The 23,158-nt window shown below is 38.9% G+C and overlaps 1 protein-coding gene across 1 annotated transcript; it reads right to left on the bottom strand.

The window, feature by feature from the left end:
- Nucleotides 1-673: 673 nt before the first annotated feature.
- Nucleotides 674-22,116, bottom strand: TMC3 (transmembrane channel like 3). Its single transcript, XM_057429045.1, has 22 exons — nucleotides 21,527-22,116; nucleotides 20,102-20,245; nucleotides 18,795-18,870; nucleotides 15,867-15,948; nucleotides 15,122-15,228; nucleotides 14,001-14,099; nucleotides 13,766-13,908; nucleotides 12,181-12,328; nucleotides 10,539-10,582; nucleotides 10,235-10,382; nucleotides 9,854-9,963; nucleotides 9,630-9,708; nucleotides 8,988-9,233; nucleotides 7,485-7,613; nucleotides 6,844-6,911; nucleotides 6,486-6,614; nucleotides 5,760-5,870; nucleotides 5,207-5,332; nucleotides 3,771-3,849; nucleotides 3,533-3,575; nucleotides 2,167-2,461; nucleotides 674-1,691 (listed from the first exon to the last, which is right to left on the bottom strand). The coding sequence occupies exons 1-22, from the start codon at nucleotides 21,634-21,636 to the stop codon at nucleotides 851-853; spliced, it is 3,357 nt and encodes a 1,118-aa protein (XP_057285028.1). The 5' UTR covers nucleotides 21,637-22,116; the 3' UTR covers nucleotides 674-850.
- Nucleotides 22,117-23,158: the final 1,042 nt, after the last annotated feature.

Genomic DNA, 23,158 nt, shown 5'->3' on the forward strand with positions numbered 1-23,158 from the left:
AAGGAGACTGCAGCTCTGGCTGAAGGCCAGTGATCCTTTTATCCCTGTGTAACCCACATGACATGGAGGAAAAAGAAAAAAAAAAACAAAAAAACAACAAAACCCCCACCAAAATATCGGAACAATCTTCAGAATCTAAAGAAGGTTAAAAATTGGAATGATGTGTTAAAAATAGAAGTAAATTAGGAGTCATGAAGCAAGTTTTTTAGAAGCCATGGACAGAAAGTTTTCCCCATGGAAGCTTATGAGGCTGGACTGAGGAATCTTGCCAGGAAATTAATAGATGAAGGATTTCATCCAGAAGTCTGGCATGTATTGCTACGATCAAATAACTCTGATAACCGTGCAGTACTGAACAGACTTTAAACTCACCATTCTCTGTAGTCAACCTGTTGCTGTTTGGAGACACACCATATTCAAGCAGGGTCGATCAGGGTGTACTGTAAATAGGAAGCTACTTACCTGCTGAATTTATTCAGTGGAGGCATCTTTAGCTGTGACTGTGTCAAAGAGACAAAGAGAACCTGATGCGACATGTTTCTGTACAGCTTTATTTGAAATGCCCCAAGTACATAGTTTTCAATTTTCCAGTAGGTGGGGGTTTGGTTTTTAACAGCATAGCAATGAATAATAAATTGGAGTAATTTTCCAAATTTCAGAACTTACAGTTGTGGTATTAAAGCAAGATACCATCAACAGTAAAACACAAGGCTGACTATGCTCGTCCCACCTTGGGTAGCTATATACACTGTTGTTGCAAAGATTATGCCATAGTTACTCTGGTAGACCTCAAACATCAACTACAACAAGCTCACGTACATTAAAGACACAGAAAGGCTGGGGTGCTGTCTCAGACATTTGAGCATACCAGTTCATTAGGCTCAGACTTATTTAGGTCAACACTGTTTTTTGATTTCTTTTTGTTGAGTTTTGTTCCAGGTTTCAGATACTTTTCCTTGCTATGAATGACTTGAATGTACTGGTCATTGCCGCTGTTCTGCGGATCACTGCTGGATTCAATGGAAATGGAATCAGACTCTGTTAGAGACTGCTCCAGCTTTTGCTTTGATTTTGGTTTCACACGAGGCTCAGGGTAGTTCAGGTGCACTTTCTTGTAAGTATATGGTGGCCTATCCAGGTCTAGCTCAAAACCATCATCCCAGGATTTGTAATGCACTCTGGCTAGATCTTTGCTCATAAGAATGTGGCCATCACCATGATCCCCAATGTAAAACCGTGGTGCTGGGCGAAGATCAGACAGTGAGCGTGGGCGATGGGATCTGTTCATGAATTCTCTACCAAGTTCCTCTTCATCCTCCTCATCTTCACTGGGATGAGGGGAATACATCTGGTGTGGTGTTCGAACCACATATCTCCTGATGTTTTGTGGGTACAACTCAATAATACCTTCTGGTTCCCCCTTCCTGAAGTGCCTTTGCAGTCGGGAGGTAGAACGCAGCGATTTTTTGCGGGTCTCATTTTCATTAACAATAAAATACCTGGTAGCATATGGTCTACATTCCACAAAAACAGGAGCTCCTGCCCCAAGGGCATCCGGACTTACCTGCCGGATCCCTTTTCTGAAGAGAGGCTCAGAATGAACATCTTCAGTGTGCTTTTTGAAATTCACTGGTGTGTAGGGCTTTGTTTTAGAGAGATCACTTGCACTCCTATGCACAGTGCTTGGGTACCTTTGGGAAGAGGGGGGAAAAAAGAAGGGAGATACTGAGATACACACATCTATTAACATAATTAATAAATAAAGTATAAAAAGTTCATTGCTCTGGAAGTCAAACTCTAGATTTAAGTGTGGAAATTCAGCTAGACCTGCACAGGCATTCTGCACCAAGTTCCTTTACGTTTACTGTGTTTGTCTTGTTCATGGAAAGAGGATCCTGCACATTTTTAGTTATGTGCCTGAGGGGAAGCCTGGTATTTATCTTTGCTTGAGGTTTCAAAAGTTTTATAATCCCATCTCAATTAAGGGAGAGTTAAAGAGGTGATGTAACCAGCAATCTGAATAGTATCCATGACTGAATCTCCTTTTAAAAAATTCTTCAGCAATTTTACTATTCCAGACAGCTGGAATACACAGCTATTCTGTAAGCACAGGTATGTCATGGAGCTGCGGAAATAAAAGCCATTTCAAAACCAAAGCAGACTTGCCTGTTTGTGATAAGATCGTTTCTTGGCTTCTGTATACTTGATGCTGAGCAAGCTGGTGTTAAAGAGGTTGAAGTTGTGGGAGTTGTGTTGATGGGTCTTGCAACATCAGCCAAGGGCACAGTTTGGGGCACAGACTGGGAAATGGTTTGTATTCTGGTGCCTTTGGTCACAGGAGATTCAAAGTTCAGGACACTGCCATTCTTTCGGGGAGTTGAGGACCGAGCAGAAGACTCCTGGCTAATATCAGTTTCTTTCTCTGGTCTCTTGTCATTCCCATCCAGATTTTGGATTCTGGCTAGAAAACAAATTATTACAGGAACCATTGAGATTTCTAAATTTAGAAGCTGCAGTGGCTTAAATTCATCCTGTAGTCATGGGATCCAGTGCTGACAGAACCCACTGTGTTCAGAAAAGTGAAAGTGGTGCCACGCTGGGAGACATGGTGATAAAGGGGTGCATTGGCATGCTATGGTACATGGCAGGTGTAGCACTGGGGAGCATAGAAAAGACACTGGGTATTGCACTGCAGGAATTTGAAATGGGCAACAAGCCAGTGTCTCTTTTCCAGAGCCCCATTTTAGTACCCAACGCACACCACTTCCAGTATGAAGGTGGCCAAATTCAGCAAGCTGGTTCTAGTGTCTGTGGTGGCTGCAGCCAAAAGCTGAATTTGGCTTCTGTTACAAAGTAAATCTAACTAGGACACATACCTTTTTGCCCTTAATAGTCACTCCTGGTCACTATATAACTATACACTGGGTATTTCACCATCTATGTGTCTGCTGAAGAGCTATAAGGGTGTTACGGTAACATTAAAATCCAGCCATAAGGCTACTGAATCATGTCTTTGGCTTGGCAAATTTTTACATGGTTCCTTTCACTGGGAGTTATTAGAGGGATGGCATCCTTTGTGTGGTTTCTCATTGCTGAAATCTGAGAAGTGGAAGGTACAGGTTCAGATTCCCTCAGGCACAATAGACAATTAAGTCTGAAATCTTTTCATAGCTAATGAAATATTTCACCATCACAGGTGAAAGAATAGGGGCCATTCCCTATCTCCTCTTCTGTCTGAATTTTATGCAAGGTCTGACGTGATTTGAATCATCAGAGATGCCTCCCAGGTTCTGCCCTGTTGGTGGTAAAAGCAGTCCAAAGATCCCAGCAGAATTTAGGTGTAAACTACACACCTTGTCTCAGTGCTTTCAAGATTACGTCAAGCTGAGCTCAGAAACCATCTAAAAGGAGGACTCTACAGGAAACAGTTTTTAAAATGTAGTTGAACTTCCCTGTGTGTATGAGAAGTCAAAATGTTTTTTAAATACAAGTGCTTCATTAATAGTAGCATTTCTAAAGCTCACTGACTTACCTACTGCCATCTGAACCACCTTTTTCTTATCTTCAGTTCTTTCCTAAAATATATTCAGAAGAATAAGCAGCACTAAATTATTACGGATTAGAGAGTAAATTCACTGCTGTGTAAGGACAAAAAAACCACAGGATTGGTGTTACATTGTAAAACACTGAAAATTACATATTTAATCAGGCTAGTTCCTTAACTGAGTACCCACCAAACTGCATGTAAAAGTACTTTTCCCTGTACTTACTGTTTGGATCTTCATTCTCAATTGATTGTTGGTGTATTTTAATGATCTTGCAATGCTTTGTAGATAATAGATCAGCATGCTAGAAGTGAAAGAGGTGATAATGAGTCACTTCAAACATTCCTGACAGTTTTCTCTTTGAGGGTTTGTAGGCCAGCAAAATGATACACAGGTTTATAGTTGCTGCTTTGTAGTATTTCTTTTATAATGGGATAATGGATGTGGCCTTCTTTCAAGCAAACACTCATGAAAAAGAAATGATATTGAAAAAAGGATTTAACAGCAGTTCTAATTGTGCCTATGTTTTTTGCTGTTTTTTGCAGGTCTTTTCACTGTGCTATAACCCTGGGTGCATTTCTAGCTTTTTTTTTGTTTCAATTCTGGACATGCTCAAAATGAAAATTTTGATAAATACTTTCTTGTCTTTTTTTCCCAGTCCAAGGTTATGGAACAGAGACAGTAGAATTACAGCTGAGTTTGCACACTCATACCAGTCCAATTTTGTTGACTGACTGGAATAGCACCTTGTTTACACTGGCACAGCCAAGATCAATGCTGGCCTGACATAATGGATTACACTGGCTTTCAGATGAGGTAAAGTCTTACAGCTAGACTTCGTACCGCGAACACGTGTGCTTAGCCATCAGTTTGAAGCAGTCAATAGATCTACTTAAATTTGTAAATATGTTCATATTTACATGGCTGGGACAAATTACAAGTAGGAAGTAGAGTTCAGTCTTTTGGATTTATCACTGGTGGGACAAACCCTGCATTCATCTGTAGTTTACAGGCAAAAAATCATACAAAGGTACATGCAAGACAAACGATACTTTGCAGAAGCAAAGTGATGTTCAAACAGCTCAAAATAAATATGAATTCCCAGATGTGAACAATTATTTAGGAACTGGAGTAAGAAAGAACTACGTCTGGAAAGTCTGCAGCAGGTTATATTACATTAACACTTAAGTGCAGACCTTCATAATTGATTTATCTTGTCAAAAATCAGGGTGACTGAGTAGCCTCTTTAAATTATAGACTGAGCCCTGTTCACAGTCATAAACTGGACATGAGAAAATGGAAAATTAATTTCTGAGGAGCATTTGAGGGGGAAGAAGGATCGTAAAACTCCCTAGAACCAGCAGCACTGCAAACCTTGACACAATGTAGGGAACTTGCTCTAACACAGCATCCCAGAACAAGAAATGCCTCTTCAAAATGTGGTAACAGTCTTTTTAACATACTATAATTCCTGTCTGATCCATATGCCATATAGTCAATAAGGTGTTGTTTTGTTGTGGTTTTTTTTTTTTCCCCAGACATGCTTAATAAAATGACAATAATGCAGTGTTTGCTTCTCAGTATCAATGTTTGACTCTCCAGAGACAAAGCTAGTATTAATACAACCAATTTAACCTGCCTGTGAAAACCGAAGTACTTACAATAATAGTAATAGTGCAGGGAGAACAACCACAGGACTGCTGATGTAAGTAATCACCGTGTTAAACCATGTGGGAAAATCACTTTTAATTGTTTCAGAAACAATATCATATATTTTTTCTTGTCCACTACAAGAGGGAAAGAAATAAATGTAAAATTAAATTGTAAGAAAGCCCTAATGGGAAAAAAAAAAAAAAGGCAATTTAATAATTATTTGCTTTTTAACAATTTTTCCAAAGCACAAAGGCATCAGCCAGGCTTGGAGGGTGCTTGACTTGAGACACAAGACAGTGATATGTGCCAGATTGCTCAATGGCACATTACACTGTGTAAACATAAAATAACTGAACCATGATATAAAGCAAAACATTGAGCTTCACTCAGAACATTTACTTATTCACCCAATTAAATCTAAAACTGGCAAAACATCGGCAGCAGCAGAACACTGTCCTATCAGCTTTTTTTAATTGGCAATTTGGGTATTGAACCCAATGAATTTATTGTGAGAGGATGAAATAAAGTCTTTGCACTTTTCATTTATCCATTATAACTTACCTAAAGGGACCACAGCTTAAAGATGGCTTATATCTGGCAATAGCAAAAATTGTTGGTAACATGCATAAGAACAACATGAACAGCAACATGGCCAAGTAGAAATTATTTGATCTGCAAGAAAACATGTTTCAGATTATACTAATCAGAGAAAAAAACAGAGCGAACAGGAAAGGTGCAAGTCTCTATCTTCCTAATCAGTTCAAGATCTACATTTCTGAAAGATCAAAATCATTCTGCTATGATTAGAAAGTCTGAACAGAGCCAGTTTAAACAGGCTGTTAATGAGCAAAATCCTATTTGCACTGTTTTCCAGATACCACTGCTGCAGACAGAGAATGCTTTATGGTACTCTTCAGTAAAACCTGACCTTAGTGCCCAGTTTTGTTGGGGAAGAAAAAGAACAGTAGCAGAAGTTGATTAATCTTAAAAACATGTTAGAAATAAGTTATTCTTAAGAATTAAAGATGCAGTAAGTTACTTCAATTTTGAGTAAATAATTAAGATATTCACCATGATAGAAAAAAAATGGAGAAGCATATTGTGCAACTTTACAAACCCTGAAGTTTCTCACTGTTTTTTTCCACAGACCTTTACTATCAGTATTGTCAAATTTGACTGCCAACTTTCTGAGCTAAAACCTTCTGTTATTTTGCTCCTATGCACAGAAGACATTTCTGTTGCCTGCATTTGATTTATTTTTTATCTTTTGTTCTCATTTTGACTAACCGAGATGCTCTGAAAACCTGCTGATGTGGTACATTACACGTTAACACGGCCCAGCTCCTCAGGTACATGAGTCCAATCAACTTGAGAACATTGAATGCTGGTAAGCAAGGTGAAAAGAAAGCTCCCATCCTGGAAAAGTAATATATCAGTGCTCAGTGTTGCCAGAAGCAATTTTAATAGTGAAAGAACATAGAAAAAAAACAACAAACCAACAGCTCACCATGAACAGATGATCTCTTATTATAATAAGGTATAAATGATGGCATTAACAATATCCTACTGGAATAGGTTTCACTGGAAATCATCAGATTAATTTGGTAATCAGCCAACAAAGAAAAATCTCTTCTGGATTACATACCAGATCATTCCTTGGTTGTAGACTAAATGCAGTACGTTCTCTGCAATTTTGAATTCTCCATATTCTGGCTGCAAGAAGCACAGTGTAGGATTAATACCTTCTCTTAATCTTTATTTCAGATCATTTATTAGAAGCATTTGACAAAAGCAGACAGCTCATAGACTGAGATGTCTAGCTCAAATACCAACTTTTGGCTGGCAGTGGGAACACAGTAAAAGCTAGTAAGTGGATTAATTCCTCTCTAGTTCACTTTACATCTTTAGTTAAGGACAAAGAACAGTCCTCAGCCTTTCATACCAACAGCTTCTTACTAAGCAAATATTACTAGCTGTAGTTTTCTTAAAGGGCTATATGCTTTTGGCTATGGTCCCTTGGACCACTGTCTGCATTACGGATAGATGTTACAGATACAGAAAAGATGATGTGGGGGGCAACTCTGTGCTGTGTCTGTGCTTTGACTCTGGGATGGCTCCGTGATCTTGCTTTGAGAAAGACAAAGATTTTAGCACCACAGCCATGCTTGAGAAAAACATCCAATCTCTTCATTTACCCTGTGCCATTTACCCACTACTTCCCATTTACAGGGAAGGAGCCTGCTCATCTTCAGTATCTTAGTTTGATAAAATAAAGACTGTACTTACAAACTTGCTTTCTAGATCCCAGCACCAGCAATCACTTAAATATCGGACACAGAGTCCACGGAAAAAATCAATTAGCAGGATGCTTGCAACTGTGAAAATCATGTCGATAATTGAAAGCTTTAGCATCTCCTGAAATACATTATTCACAGGTAATGAGTCATGCTGGAAGCAAATGCATGTGGCTCTTCTTGCATTTTTACTTGTATTTTGGCTCAAGCTTAGTATCCTGATAAAATACGATTTAAATATAAATAATTTCCTTTTAAATTTTTCCAGTTTGACATTTCTCTTACTTGTCTTTGATCTAGCAAAGAGAACAAATATAATGAAACTTCAAGTGTTCCTGCTATTGCTTACAGCAATAAAATTCTGGTGATGATGGCTTCAGGCTTTCTTTTCAATAACTGCTCTGAAAATTTACCTCCATAAACTGAAATGGGCTGGTTTTTCTACTGTACCCAGTCCTTTTTATTACACTGACTGTTATGATATGTACTTGCTAAGTGTTTCACAATGACAAATGCTTATTTTTCATAGAAAACCAAACCCTAGTGGCAGTAGGATCATCAAGCCATAAGAGACCTGTTTACTGCTTATAAATGAATGGGGTTTTCCTATGTTTAACTGAATCTTAAAAACGTACAATTAAATAAAAAGGTTCATTTCCAGACATTTCTAGCCCATTCTGGTGGAAAAAAAAAAAACACAAAAAAACACCCAAACAAACCAAACCAAAACAAACAAACCCCCCCAAACAAACAAACAAAAAAAACCACCCCAAACCAAACCCAAAAAACTACCAACCAAGAAAACCCCACAAACACCATGCACACTGATTCTAAAAATTTCCTGATGATTTGCAACAGGGAAAGTGGCATACGGGAATAGAAATCAGGCTAATAAACCTAGGGGAGGTCTGCTGTTCCAAACAATTAAACAGGACCTTTAATATTGTGCACTCCGGAACAAGGAGCCTTGCAAGTCAGAAGCATGCTATCATCAGTCAGTCTAGTAGCTTAAGCAGACATGAGACACTGACAGTGACCAAAGCAGACTGGGATCAAAGGACATCTTTTGAATTTTGTGTGGTTAAAATGTGTTGGTTCCACTGCTAGTCACTCCAAGTAAAGGTGTCGTATGCTTCACAAAATTGTCGTATTAAGTCTGCAGATTTTCTGCAGTCTAACTGTGGGAACATGTATGCATGGCTCTGCATGGATCTCTAGAGATCTGTCTCTACAGAGCTGATGACACAGACCAAAGACTGCCAAAAGAACATCTGTTCAACACTAAACACATTGTAGATAATGAACAAAAAGCAAAGCTTGGCTCTGCGGACATGTAACTTCACACTGACTTTACTCTTTCTACACAATCCTTAGCTAAAACCTGGAATTTATATAAAGAAAAGCTCTAAAATTGAACACAGCACAAAGTGATTTTAATATTTTTGTCAAATGTGGGTTAGGAATATGTTGATGACATAATAAAACAATTACTTACTTGGCCAACATATGTCTCCCAGCACTGATCCTGTGGATTCTGGGTGTTAGAGTTTAAGGAAACTGTTCTGTTAACCAGTAAGTCAGAGACTGTCATGCCTTGAGTGCGACTCTCTTCCAGTGTGACAATGCCATTTCTCTTAAAGTGTACATTGGGAATAGTTGTAGATAAATTGTCTTCTTTAGAAGGAGTTTTAGTTGTTGAGAAGGTGGCAAAATTGCTTGCATTGTGGTTAACATCAGAGTCCTGAAATAAGTGTTCCAAAAGCTACTTTTTCAACTGTATGTACATGCAGATGTCTGCACCCTCTACAGTGTACACACAGAGGCATCTCCTTGTGTATTTTTAAGCAGCAGTTAAGTGACTGGCTTTTCTTTTTAATTAATTATTAATAGTTAAGCAATGCACAGGAACCTATTTATCATGTTATATCAGCAATCAGATGGATCCAGTTATCAAAAAAAACCCTGCAAGTAGTTGTAAATGAACACTGCAAACTGAACTTAACAACCCTAAGTTGTAATGTTTTAATCAATTTCAAACAAATTTTATCAGGATTTATATCACTATCTACATTATGATGCCTATTTATCTATAAAGTCTACTAGCTTTACACATCAGAAAACATCAAGTTAAACTTACAGTGACACTCATACTGTCCACTTTATCCAGGAGAGCAATGATTAAACTGTAAAGGTTTCCCAGGTATAGAACAAGAACCCTGAAAACAAGAATAAGTTATCAGCATTGTTATACCATTGAATTCTCATACATTGTCTGGTTTGGTTGGACTAAAACATTCTACCAGAACACATCTCTCCCTCCCTTTCTCCTCACATCATTTCTACACTTCTTGATGCCCCTACCTGGCAAGCTGGAAGCGAAGAGTGGTCCTTGGGTGGTACATCTCCAGAGCTGCCACAAGCTCAAAAGCAGAGGGTGCAATCATTGTAATCAGTGACACAACTACGCTTACCTACAGAACAGAAAGATGCAGCATTTTTGTAGCTCTTCATGTGGATCATCTGTGGTGCCATGAGTGAAATAATGCTGATGCACATGCTTTGGTGACTGCTTTTCTTGGAATAGATGCTTAAAAAAGTTATTATTGACATTTTTAGTAACAGTACTTATGATCCAAAATTATCAATCTGGAATATTACTCAGGAATCTTTATTCCAGACATCTCAGCTTTAAAATTACTAATCCTAATTCTCACACAGAAGCGGCATAAAGACACTGTGTACCTCATTTTTTTCCCAAAGAGTCAGTTCCTTTTTGGTGCGCTCTAACTTTTGGGATCGATCCACGACAAAGTATATAATGTAAATACTTCCAGCAAGTGAGAGAAGCACAAGGATGTTTGCAATAATTCTTAAGCTTATAGTCACTGCCCTGGAAAAATAAAGAAAAGACCCAGTCAATACAGTAGGTCTCGTGACACCAGGGGTCTTTTCTAACATGGTTTTAGAAGTATGAGACAAGCAGATTAGCACTGCTATCTACGTTGAAACAGGGGTTTGAAAAGTATCTCTGATCTTATATACATACAAGTTTTTGCTTTTCTTCTTTTCCTGCTCTTCCAATATAGCTTCCTTGAAAGAAAAACAGCATTATAGAGTTCAACAAAAATAATGCACATGTATTTCACAGAAGATAATCACATATACTAATAAAAAACTTGACATTCTGGAAGTGCAAGTAGATAAATACCTCTCTGCCCTGCACAGCTTTTTAGGAATGATTAAGTGAGCTCAAATAGCAAAGGAGATTTCTGAGAAGCTAATACACAGTAATCAAATAACTTGTGCACTTTCAGTCATGCATGGTCAATGGGGTACAACCAGAGACTGACACTGCTACATCTTCTTGCAGGATCCGTGTGTCAGCAATGTAATACAGAGCTGTCAAAAGTTATCCTCAGTCATAGAAATAACTAAATATCATAGCTTCTTAATTTACCCTTGACACAGTTTGAAGTAATTTTGTTCAATGAGTTAATGAGAATACACCAAATTTGGGAAATAAATTACTCTTGATGATAACCCCAGCTGTTCTTAAATTCTAAATGGAAAACATCTGTGTTTAAAGCAATTTGCTAATGTTGAGAGAGCTGCAACATGTCCCTAGACCATTTGTTACAGAGAGATGAAATAAATCTCAGAATTCATAGAATATCTCCAGTTGGAAGGGATTTACAAGGAAAATCTAGTCCAATTCCTTGCTCCTTGCAGGACTAACTAAAACTTAACCACATGACTAAGAGCATTGTCCATATGCTCCTTGAACTCTGAACATGCTTGGTGCTGTGACCACTTCCCTGAGGAGTCTGAATAATAGCTGGTAAAATAATGAAGAAATAACAAGAAATGATGCACAGGAAATTATAAACAAGCTTTAATCTTGGACAATCTGGAGAAGGTCTTTTTACAAAGACATGTAGTGATAGGACAAGGGGTAATGGCTTCAAACTAAAGGTAGATTTAGATTAGATATTAGGAAATAGCTCCTCATTGTGAGGGTGGTGAGGCCCTGGCACAGGTCGCCCAGAGAAGCTGTGGCTGCCCCATCCCTTGCAGTGTTCAAGGCCAGGTTGGATGGGGCTTGGAGCAACCTGATCTGATGGAAGGTGTCCCTGCCTGTGGTAGAGGGTTAGAACCAGATATTGTTTAAGGTCCCTTCCAACCCAAACCATTCTATGATTCTCAGTAAAAGAGAGAGATAAAGCTTACTGCTATTTTAAAAAGCATCTTGCAAAATGTGAGGTGGGGTACTCCTGCTCCGCCTGTTATGAATGAATCCCTAAGGCATAAAACACTTGCTTTGCATAAAAAAATAAAAAAAAATTATGAAGTTGTATATTTTCCTGACAAATCCTTTGTTAACATGAATTTGATTCGATTACTCAATTAAATTGCATCTAACTTCTGTCTGTCTAACTTCTTGTCTCACATACAGCGATATTAAATAAAGCTCTTCCAAAGAGGAACGCAGTGGCCTTGCTGGGACAGAACGACAGTGTCAGCAGGTTTGATGTGACTGCAGTACTACACAGAAATATGATACCCACACTCCCGTAGACAAACAGATCTGTAAATAAATAGGAAATGCAAGGGAACAAGAGGAAAAACTTATATATCTTACCAATTAACAAACAAAACAACTGTAAAAAATTTGAGGGTCAGTTGCTCACCCTAATGCTATTAACTATGGCAGCAGCTTTGCTCTCTGCAGCCTCGGGGTTTCCTATTAAATAGTCCCAAGCACAGAAGAGTCTCCAACAAAAAGTGTAATTTTCATCAGAGGCACTTGCTAAACTCATTCTTGAGTTTTTTGCCATTCTGTAAAAAAAAAAAAAAATAAAATAAGAAATATTCAACTGTTAAGGCATGAATATGAGTATGAAAGAAATCACTGGTTTGGCTCAGAGTCTATGCCTTTAGAGCTATCAGAAGTTCGCAGCAACTCGTGTCATTGTTGGCAGTGTTCTGAAGAGAATAAAACAGGGTGGGGTTCGGAGCATGACTTTCCCTTCTGTTCTAATGCAGAAGTGACTCACTGTGGAAGGGCAGTTTGATATTGACATTCTTTATGGCTGACAAGTAAGCAAATAAATCTCACCAGAGCATGGACTTAAACATATTTCAATTTTACGATCTACAGGTAGGATCCAGCTGGAAGATACCACCACTAAGAGCACTGTTACCGTGATTACAAGGTAGTTTGGCAAAACCAGCAATCATGCACAAGATCTGTTTGTTTCCTGTATTGTTTTTACCCTCAAAATACGTGTTATTGTCAAATAGAAACCAGTGCCCTTTTACAGACCTTGGGAAAAAGAAAGAAAACCCTATGTACTCATCTCAGATAAGCAAGATAGCAGAATATTGCAAAGCGTGAAAAATGAAATGAAAATTAATAGCTTATGAAAGGGCATCCAAAAGGACAGCATCAAAAAGGGAACTGTAAGCAGCTAAGCAAAGAGTCAGTGAGCTAAGGCAGAAGGGGAAGGGCTAATCATACCCAGGAACTGCAAGTGTGTAGATCAGTGCCAAACATACCGGTGACCCTTGGCACAAACCAGCAGGTAGAATAAAAATAAATGAAAAAGGAAAGTTTGGCATCAAAACTGAGAGTTGTTACAGGCAGCGCTCAAAATGTCCCTGGACTGCATTGTGACAGGTAATAGGTATCCAGAAGGGAAATGAAAGCAGATCAGGAGAGGATAGAGTGACCTTGCTCCTCTCCAAGCAATGCACATTCCTGGATTTATGGTCAGCACTAGCAGCCTTGCTCTCTTTGCTAACTCCTACTCCTGGCCCTTCAACAACAAAGAAATGAAGCTTACATTTGAAGGGGTGCCACATACCAGCTGAAATAATGCAAATTATATTACAACTAGCATGGGGGTTTTGTGCTTGTATTTCAATAGATGGGAATAATAATGCTGAAAGTATTATAGTTAAAATGTAAATTTTTGTCATAGCAATATTTATACCAGAAAAGAGGAAAATAGAAAGGACCTCAATGAGTGTCAGACTTTATACAAACACAAAGCACACAGATCATTTCCTTTGGGACCCTCCTGTTATAGACTGGGATATTGAAGAGAGATGAAGAGCAAACTAGAATTAAACACAGCCTGCCTCCCTGATACTGGCAGACTCGAGCAGATTAATAGAACTATGCAGAATAAATACAGAGGAAGCAGGATAAATACGCCATTATGATTGCCTGAACACACAAGCTTATTAACAGTAATAAATGGGAAGTCTTACTTTTTTAAGAGAATGATGAAGCTGTAAGCAAACACTGCCATTCCAACAAGGAAGTAGGCAAGAGGCAGCCGATACCCAGCTTTCCCAATCTTCCTGTCATGACCATAGTAGCCATAAAACAAAACAGAGTACTGGAGGTAGCCCTGCAAAGATCATAGCCCATAAATAAGAGCAGTAACTCATGATAACAACAGAATAGCGATAGTGAAACAATGAAAAGTGGTTTTAGTCTTGCCCCTAGTGACCAGATGGTGTCCAGGTCTTGAGCAGATTTAACATGTTCCTCAGGAATGGTCTTTCTGTCTGTGGTGCCAAACGCTGCCCCGGCCAGTAGCTGGGAAAGAGAGAGGAGGTCTCAGACACTGTGTGAGCCCATCTGACCCACTGGTGCCCAGCAGAACCCACCAAGAGCCATCCACACAGATGATACCACCAGGAGAGCGAGTATTAGGACTCTCCTTGTTATAAACTAGAAACTCCATGAGAAATCCTGAATTCATCTCCCACTAAACCAGGTGGGTTATTTGTGGTTTTTTTTGCTATCTGTGGTTTACCAATGAGGAAATCTAGTGCTCTGTAGACATCTTCGAAATGGCTGAGAAATGGAAAGAGATAACTAAAGCCATTAACAAAATAGCTTTAGAACCTATGTTAATTTTAAGCATTTTAAAATTAAACATGGCGGTGTTTGATCTCAGAATGGTATTTCAAAATTAAATCGACTTTAAAAAAATTGAAAAAATTAAAAAAATTAAATAGATACCCTTTTTATTTCAGTTTATTTTTTGTTTTTTTTTTTTCCTGGGGGTACTATTTCTTTTTTATCTTAGCTAAAATGTTGTCTGATAACATTATTAAAGCACAGATTAGGTGAAGCAAAATAATATGTATGAATAATTTAACAAAGTTAACAACTAGCCTTACTTGCATGCAGAAACAAACAAAGTTGTGGCTGTTCAGAACTTCTAGAAAATAAGTTCTGATGGACAGTAATCCAGAGCCTGTAGAGGGATGTTATATTTTCTGCCTGTAAATGACACTGACAGGACTTGAGTATGCTCAATACCAGCTACAGCTTTTAGGATTTGGTTCTCCATTTTAGTAATCAGATAAAAATATATTCTGTAAAAGCATTAGTACCATGTTGACAAAATATCATCTCTTAACACTGATACCAACAATCTCTTCTCCTTTGGCAGATAAATCCCTCTTAGCAGGTGAATTAATTTTTAAATAATTCATTTTAAATTGTACTTTGCAAACTGATGTATGCATGTAAGTGTGGCGTTTGCTTAATTTGGAAAGTAAAGTGCAGCAGTAGGCATTTTTATGTAAATATTAACAGCATGTTCTTACCTCTGGTAAGACTACAAATGCTCCTGTCATTATAGTAAGTACAATATTGATTCCAAACAGCCATCTCAGGAAGATGAAGTAAGAGGCTACTCCAGACCCAAAATGACCTTAAACCACAGAAAAGTTATCTGAGCTGCGCAGTCTATAAAAGCTCTTATCATTTATTCCTTAGTATTATTTGAATACTAAAACAATGGAAACCCCTTTCTTATTCATGCAGGGCATACAGCAAAGTAGAGAAAATGTAAGGTTGTCATTGAAGAAAATAATGCCAACACAAACTCTGTTCGGGAAGCCCCACAGTTACCAGCAGCATTTAAGCAAGGAGCAAGGAGGCGTAACCTAATTGCTATGTAATGTTAAGGCCTGCTTTAATTCAACTGAAAGACTCAAGGGCTGGTGATGCAGGTTACAACCACACTTGACCCTGGCAGATCTGGGGATGCTGGCCCAAGGATGCTGCCCCAAGGACTCTGATAAACTATAACCAAATCTCACTGCATTTTCAGAACCACAATAGGACAACTTATACTTTTTAAAAGCTAGCCCCCACTGAGACCATAAATGAGAACGGTGCAGTGTCTAAAGCACCAAGAAGAAAAAATAGTTTTAAATGAAAACAAAACTGCTGAAAGTGTGCATTTAACACTCCCATAATATTATTTAATTCAGTGTATTAAAAAATTAACACTCAGCATTTTAAAAAGCGCTTTGCTGTACAATACCATTAAGACTTTACACTTACTTTCTATTTTCTTTATTCTCATTTCCCAAGGAATAAAAATGACCACAAAATTATATGCAAGTCGAATAAACTTTCTCCAAAGCTGAGCAAAAAAGCAGAGAAATGAGAAATATGACAGTTATGCATGTAAAAAACCCAACCAAACAACAAAAAATCCCAAACAAATTCTGAGTATTTTGCTCATATGTCTCATTTTGTATCACGAAAAGTATTACAAGCATTAATAACTAAGATCTTGGAGCATGTCTGAGAGCACAGTCAGGAGCCAGTAATCTACATCTTTTACACATAAAGGCCATGAGGAACCAACAGAAGGAAGCCAACAGGTGCCATTCCCTGTCACCCTTGGTGGCTGTGGAGGGGAAGAACTGCAGAGAAGGGCCAGGCAGCAGCTCCAGGCAGCTGAAGTCATCCATGTTGAGTCCTGCCAAGACACGTCACCTCTCTATAGTTTATGAGGGAATCCCACTGCAATACCTCTAATAAGTTTGATTTCTAGGACAAACAAATGAACAAATAACTACAAAATTTAGAGAAGCATAATGCCTAAGAGGAAATTTTCTAGAAGGAAGACTTTTTTGGTTTTGTATTCAAGAGCAGCAAATTCAACTATTATATTCTCAGCTGACACCAGTAGAAGACCTGCAGTTATATTTTCTAGAGTATTTATTCAAACTCAACTCTTTGCACAGTCACAGGAAAGCATCTTCCTGCAGACACTGGGTTGTACATACACATGTGGGAGAAGAAACAAAATCTGCATGTGCAAAATTGAGCGCAGTTTTGGATGTGTTGAATTAGAGCCATAACATTACAGTATCAACAAAAATAATATTTATATATTGTGCGCTATAAAGTTTTTTTAGTACAGCTAGATGTTAAAAACCCCCAACCCTGTATTTTAGGCAGCAGCAGTGTCAATATCGTATGATGTAATCTAATCTCCTAAAATCAAAGAGGAGTAAATAACATTTTAGTTGCTGAATATATTACCAATCTCTTTGGCCAAAGTTAATTAATTTTTATGGTGCTGTGGGTATTTTATTGCATGAAAGGGAAGTATTTTAATTAGACAAAGAAATTCTAAATGCTGTGAGTTGCATGGAAATTGCTGGGATGGTTACTTTCATTTGAAAACAGTGGGCACCAGGCTGAGAAAGGAATCAAGCAGCTTGTGCCAGTTGTACTGGAGATTTATAAAGTATACAAAAATGTCCATGTGGGAATAGTATTTGCTAAAATTATAATTAGATAGCTGTCACCTCTTTTCTTACCCACTGCATACCTGAACAGGTAATTTATGCTCTTAGAATCCAGAGTATGGGCATCTAGCATTAATGGAAAATGTAAAATTAATTGAAAAAGAAAAATACTACAAAGCAAATATAAAATAATTGAACTGAGAAGGAAAAAAAACCCACAAACCTCCAAACCCTTCCACGTTGATTTTCGTAAGTAATAGCATGAATGGATTGTCCAATTCTGAACAGTGTGCATTTTGCAAAGTTTAAAAACTCATTTAAAAATGTGCACACTTACAGTTGCCTTTTGTTCTTAGTACATGTTCAACCACTGAATTCTTAAATCTGATAATATAGTGCTTGTTTTGCTGTGCCACAATTCTTGTCTCCTTGGTCACCATGCTATTTTCTAAGAAAATACATGAAAATGAAGCCCTTCCAATTAAAAACCAAAACACAACTCATTCTGTTGCGTTTGCCAAATTTAGCCTTGATGTACTGATGCAAAGGCTATATTCCCTAATTTGTGCTGGAAAAAAAAGAGAACAGTTCCCCTACATATAATGAGCGGTGCTGAATTATATCCCTGTGCTAAGTATCTTCAAATACACACAACAGAGGTAATTAGTTTAGATACAAACTTTTATTCACTGTGAACTCTTAAGATGAAAACCTCTGTGTTTTATAGGGAGGGGAATATGAGGAAGTAATGAGCCCAATCTCTGATTTACTGACATAAATTGCAGACCCTTAGCACTCCTCTTTCTAGGTAACACTAATCCTACTCAGGTCAAAGTCAAAACCCAGTATTTGTTTTGACAGCATTTGTTACTTCTACTGCATTTGCCACACACGCAAAGGCAGAACAAGGATAAATGATTCTTTCCTAGCTTGGAAAGTGGTACTGTAAACCTTTGCTGCAGGCCAACATAACAGAAAAACAAATACACATGCAGCCTTTCACTGCTTCACATGAATAAACCACATGATGTTCTATTTTGCTGTTACAACCCTGCCTTTTTGAATGACAATAAGTCATTAAAAGTCTGCTCATTATGATGACAAAAATATTCCTGACTACTTACATGACTAAAGACCTTTCCTCTGCTGGTTGTATATTAGGGACAATTTCCTAGATGTTATTAATTTCCAGAAATTACGGCCAGGGTCTATTTTCAGTGGTGTAAATAGATTTGCTAAGATTAGATTCAAATTCTTTGAGTATTATGCAAGCAAAAATCTTCTTTAACAATGTATGTACTATAAGCTATTGCCTTCCAAACTAAAAGCTAGACACATATTTCATACTAAACTATTGATCTGTGGCCCCGGAGTCTGGTGAAATAGCTCTTCAGAGAATACTGGCATTGTGGTGTTGATATCCCATCCCCATTGCTCCCTGTAGCAGGCATCAGTGTTTGTAAATTATTTGAGAAGGAAGTGTATACTGTGTTCATAGAAGGACCATCCCTCAACACATCAAATGAGTCTGCAAGAATGTAATTAATAAATTCACAATATGGAAAAAAAGAAAAAGAAAGCAGCAGCTTTAAACTGCTTTTCCCTCCCTTGACACAGTTCCCGAGTCGGAGATCAGGACTGTAGAGCAAATGTGCTTCTAAGAATGGAATCTGCAGGTGACTGTTGGTATAGAAAAGAGCTGTAATTTAATAAAAAGCAGGCATACCTCTGCCCCAGCAGCTTGGTAACCTCTTGTTCTAGTGAGCCTCCCTTCATACTTCAGCACAATCTCCTTCGCCTGTCTGCACAAAAAGGTGGAATTCAGTCAATATTGATCCCATTCCATGGAGCCCCTTATTCCATGCAAGTGGCAACTATCAAAGTTATCAAATGCTCCAAAATACAATCGTGGATTTTCTCACCAATAAACCCTTATCCAAACAAAGCTTTTTTCTTTTGCTGTTGAGGATTTACGGACACTGTATAACCACTGGGAATTTTTAATGAGAAAACTCAGCATTCAAAAGTTTGACTGCAGGAAGAGTTTTCTATTCCTCTAGTTTTTTAATCTGTCCTTTTGATTCAAACTCTGGTGCAACCCAAATGAGTAAAATTAAAAGATCCCCATTATGGTCTGGTGAATCTCATGTGAATACTAACACCTCTTCTGCAAACATGGTGTAGCGCTCTTGCAAGAAGCAAAGAGGTGCAGTATTCATCTGGTCATATGCAGTCTTTGACCTCAGCAGAAGGGGGATGGTGAACAGCATCAACAAGAGCAAAAAGGCAGCAAGTCCCAGACTCTGCCTGAGGAAAAGTCCCTCTTTGCTTTGAAGGTTGCAAAGGGTCTTCACTGCTGCTAGGGATTCCTTATGACTAAAATGGCATCCTAGAATCATACAGAGGCTTATGAGAAAGATGTCAGATGATAAAGAAAAATAAAGCAAGCCCAAATAGATCTTGCTTTGAAAGACCTGACACAATTCAGACAGGTGGCCCATAGAGTTTGGTACCCACTCTTTCATTGTAAATTTGGGATTATTAATATAATTACTGCCATTCACTACGTATTAACTGGAGATTTTGATCAGCTTCTGCTTTCATACCATGCAATTACCTTTAAAACAGTAGACTGCTTTTCCTTTTTTGGGACAGAGTGAAATAGTTTAGCTTTAAAACATATTACTGAGCATTACCAACAGCCTTTCCTTAGACCACTGAATAGCTGACACACTGTTTTAATAGCTAATAGCCAAAGCGTGGTTTCAGTCTCTCTTTTCTGCACAGTCACTGGCTAAGGGGAGCCACGGGCATGCAAAAGAGACAACTTCACCTGGAGACTTTCCAACCCGAGGCTTCTGCCTTCGGCCAGCTCTTGGATCTTGTCAGAGCTCCCTCAGAGCATGCTTTCCTAGCAGCTCTTAATCATTTCTGTGCGCAATCCCTTCCAGGTTACACTGAAATAGAATCTCCTAAGGCTGGAAGCACTGTCATAGTCAGGGAGATTGAAAGCTTTGGTGCAAACACCTTTACCTGAGTGCTCTCAGCTTCTGCCTCATTGGCCACGGCCGGCAGCGGATATTGGACATAATCTCCTTCTGGTACTGGATATTCTGGAAGACCTGCTCTGGATCATGGCTCTCAGCCTTTTCTTCACCGATATCTTCATCTGAGTTGCTGCCAGCCCAACACACACCCCATGAGAGGAAAAACAAGACAAATTTTTCCCATTCAGATCTCCAGCAGACTGTGGATTTGCACAGGATCTAACCTCTTAGAGCAATATAAAAGCAGTGAGCTTGGGAACTCACACAACTTTACTGTTTTAAGGTTGATGAAAAATTTGGATGATTTCCCCATCTCCAGGACGTGCCTCTTTCCCTCCTCACCACTTGCCGCTCAGTCGTAAATTATCTCTACTCCCCAGTACAAATCCCAGTCTTTCTCTCCAAGCTTTTCCAGCCATAGAGCTTGTACACCATGCTAGCAAGACATTCTGTATATTTTTCTAGAACAAAGTGCTGTCTAAACATTTCCAGCACAAGCGCTGGCGATCATTTATTTACTATGTGGTGGTGGACTTTTTTTGTTTATTGTAATAATGATAAAATATTTTCCTGTTAAAATGGGGGGACAAATGCTTAGGTCATGCTCACCCTTTGTTGCTGCTCCCTGCTGAAAGGGATGGGAGTGTGGGACTCCACACACCACAAATTACTTGTCCCTGTTAAAAAGATTCATTTGCTTTGATGCAGATTTCTGTGGATGATTATTAAAATCATCTTTTCTAATGCTGTCACCACCTTTGGTAAGCTACAGCTCTTGCAATTCTGTATCTGAAACAGGGTGTTGTATGTGAAACAGCAGCAGTATTCATTCTTGCACAGGCTTAGGTCTATAAACCTATGGTGACTGCCCCTGAATGAAATGAAGGGATCTGAAGTACTTTGACAACCACCAGCTAGGAAGTTTTCTAACTGTATTGCTATATACTTGTTGGGAAAGTTCCCTGCAATTCTGCTAAAGAAGCAACACCTTTTAATCGCTTAGAAATAAATCACAAACTAAAGCATGCCTCGTAAGAGCATTCAAAGACATGCTTCCTCAGACCACTGACCACCAGTCCACAGTCTTGTCCCCTCAGTCACAGGGGACATTTGAGGGAAATGTGCAATTACACAGGAAAAGTATTGAGAGATTTCTTACCCTGCTATACCCCGAACTCATTGGAGTCATACTGTTTTATGCACAGTGTTTATGTTGCAGTATAGAACGTAACTCTTGTGAAAATAAAAGACGTTTGACATACATCTAAAGACAAAGAAAAGAATGAATTTTCTCATGCTCCTTTCCATGTTAAAACAAAAGTCACTCTGTCTAAATCAAAGTAAAAACACAAGATCCCATTTCTGTGCTAGATAAGGCAGATTTGCTCTTCAGGAGAGGAGAGTCTCTTACCTGTGGGGTGGCTCCTGGTAGGTGTAGATGCTGGCGTGCCGCTTCACCGTGCGATACTTCTTGCAGGACTTGGCAGTTTTCACTGCAGCAGAGCCCGTCGCTGCTGCCATGGGGGCAGGTGAAACTCTGCTACACGAGAAGGAAGCCTTCAGTTCGCCGTCAGATGTCTCATATGCAGCCAAATGTTATTAAGTAAAGAGCAGTGAGCGACTGCGAGCCCTGCCGAGCAGAGGATTGCTGCCTGTGCCTGGTGCTCCAGCCGTGGAGAGGACCTTAAAGAGGCAGTGCACAGCAGTCCTGGCCAGGGTGCTTTTAAGTGGGATGCCCAGAAGTAAGGTAGGAAGCAGAGTCCAAGAGTGGGCCAGCTGCAGGGCTTAATTCAATGAGGTATTCCCTCAAAATGCCATCCCACCACACTGGTCTGATCTGAGTGATGTTTCCAGCATCAATGTTCTGTTGACATCTGTGCTTCATGTGCTTGAGACAATGCTCTTCTTGGGTAAAGTAAGATAGTTTGCATTTTGGCCTTTAGTAACAGAGAAAAACACAATGCCGTTCTCCCACAGGATTTCCAGATGCTCTCCTAGAGGGCAGCCCTGACAGAGCATCATGATGCTTCTTTCCCGGGCCCTGTACCCAACCCCTCGCTATTCATTATACCTAAATTTATGGCTTTTCTCTTGGAGGTATCAAACCACTTGCTACTCAGGCAAGAACAGATTACCAAGCAATTCACTGTTTCTTGGCAGTTGTAATATCTCAATTATGTTCAACTCCATTAATCAACTGTATCAGTCATTGCTGTATCATCTTTAGCATTTACTGTAAGTACTGACTAGATCAGTGATAACAATAATGGTTACTCCTAGAGATAAAACACTGCAAAAAATGACCATCTGATGCTCATTTCCCATTTCTTCTGCTCTACTGAACTATTTGTTACAAAATTAATTTAATAGATATGAAAATGATCTTTAACACAATCTCTTTAAAGATAATTTATGGACTGGTGCTGTGAGCTTGAGGAATAAGGATGGCATTCCTGCATTTCACAGGAATGATGCACTCAGTGCCTATAATGCTTACATATTATTATATCATTAACTAGCATCATATGGGCATGAACTTCCCAATTCAGTCAAAGTATTCATGTCCATGATAAAACTGATAGCAAAACACTAGTTTTCAGTTTTGACTGTCTCAACCAAAATACAGTAGCAATTGCTTTTGCTCAGTTACATCAACTCAAGAGGTAACCCATCCGTTTAACCCAAGATTAAGCACTGGGCAGCTGACATGCTGCACTTGCCAGCAGTTGTGTATTCATGGGGTAGTGTCCCCTGACACTGTTCCTGTAGTCAGCATCACCACCACCCTCTCCCATCAGCATCTGTGTGATACTGGTGTTGCATTGTCAGGAGAGAAGAGACTGCTCCAAGCTTTGCTGGGACCAGGGCAGCTGAAAAGCTTGACATATTGTCAAGTGAATTTGCAATGCCCTTCTCCACCGTAGGAGTTGCGGGTATTCTGGGTTACATTCTCAAAAAAAGAGCAAAACTGACAAAGAAAAATTGACATGAATGGTTTCTATGGCCATAGTATGATGCTCAGAATGTTGGAGAAAAAGGAAGA

This window comes from Pezoporus wallicus, unplaced genomic scaffold, assembly GCF_028554395.1.
Source record: "Pezoporus wallicus isolate ANWC-B61680 ecotype Strahan unplaced genomic scaffold, APGP_CSIRO_Pwel_v1 contig_3952, whole genome shotgun sequence".
In the NCBI taxonomy this organism is placed as follows: domain Eukaryota; kingdom Metazoa; phylum Chordata; class Aves; order Psittaciformes; family Psittacidae; genus Pezoporus; species Pezoporus wallicus.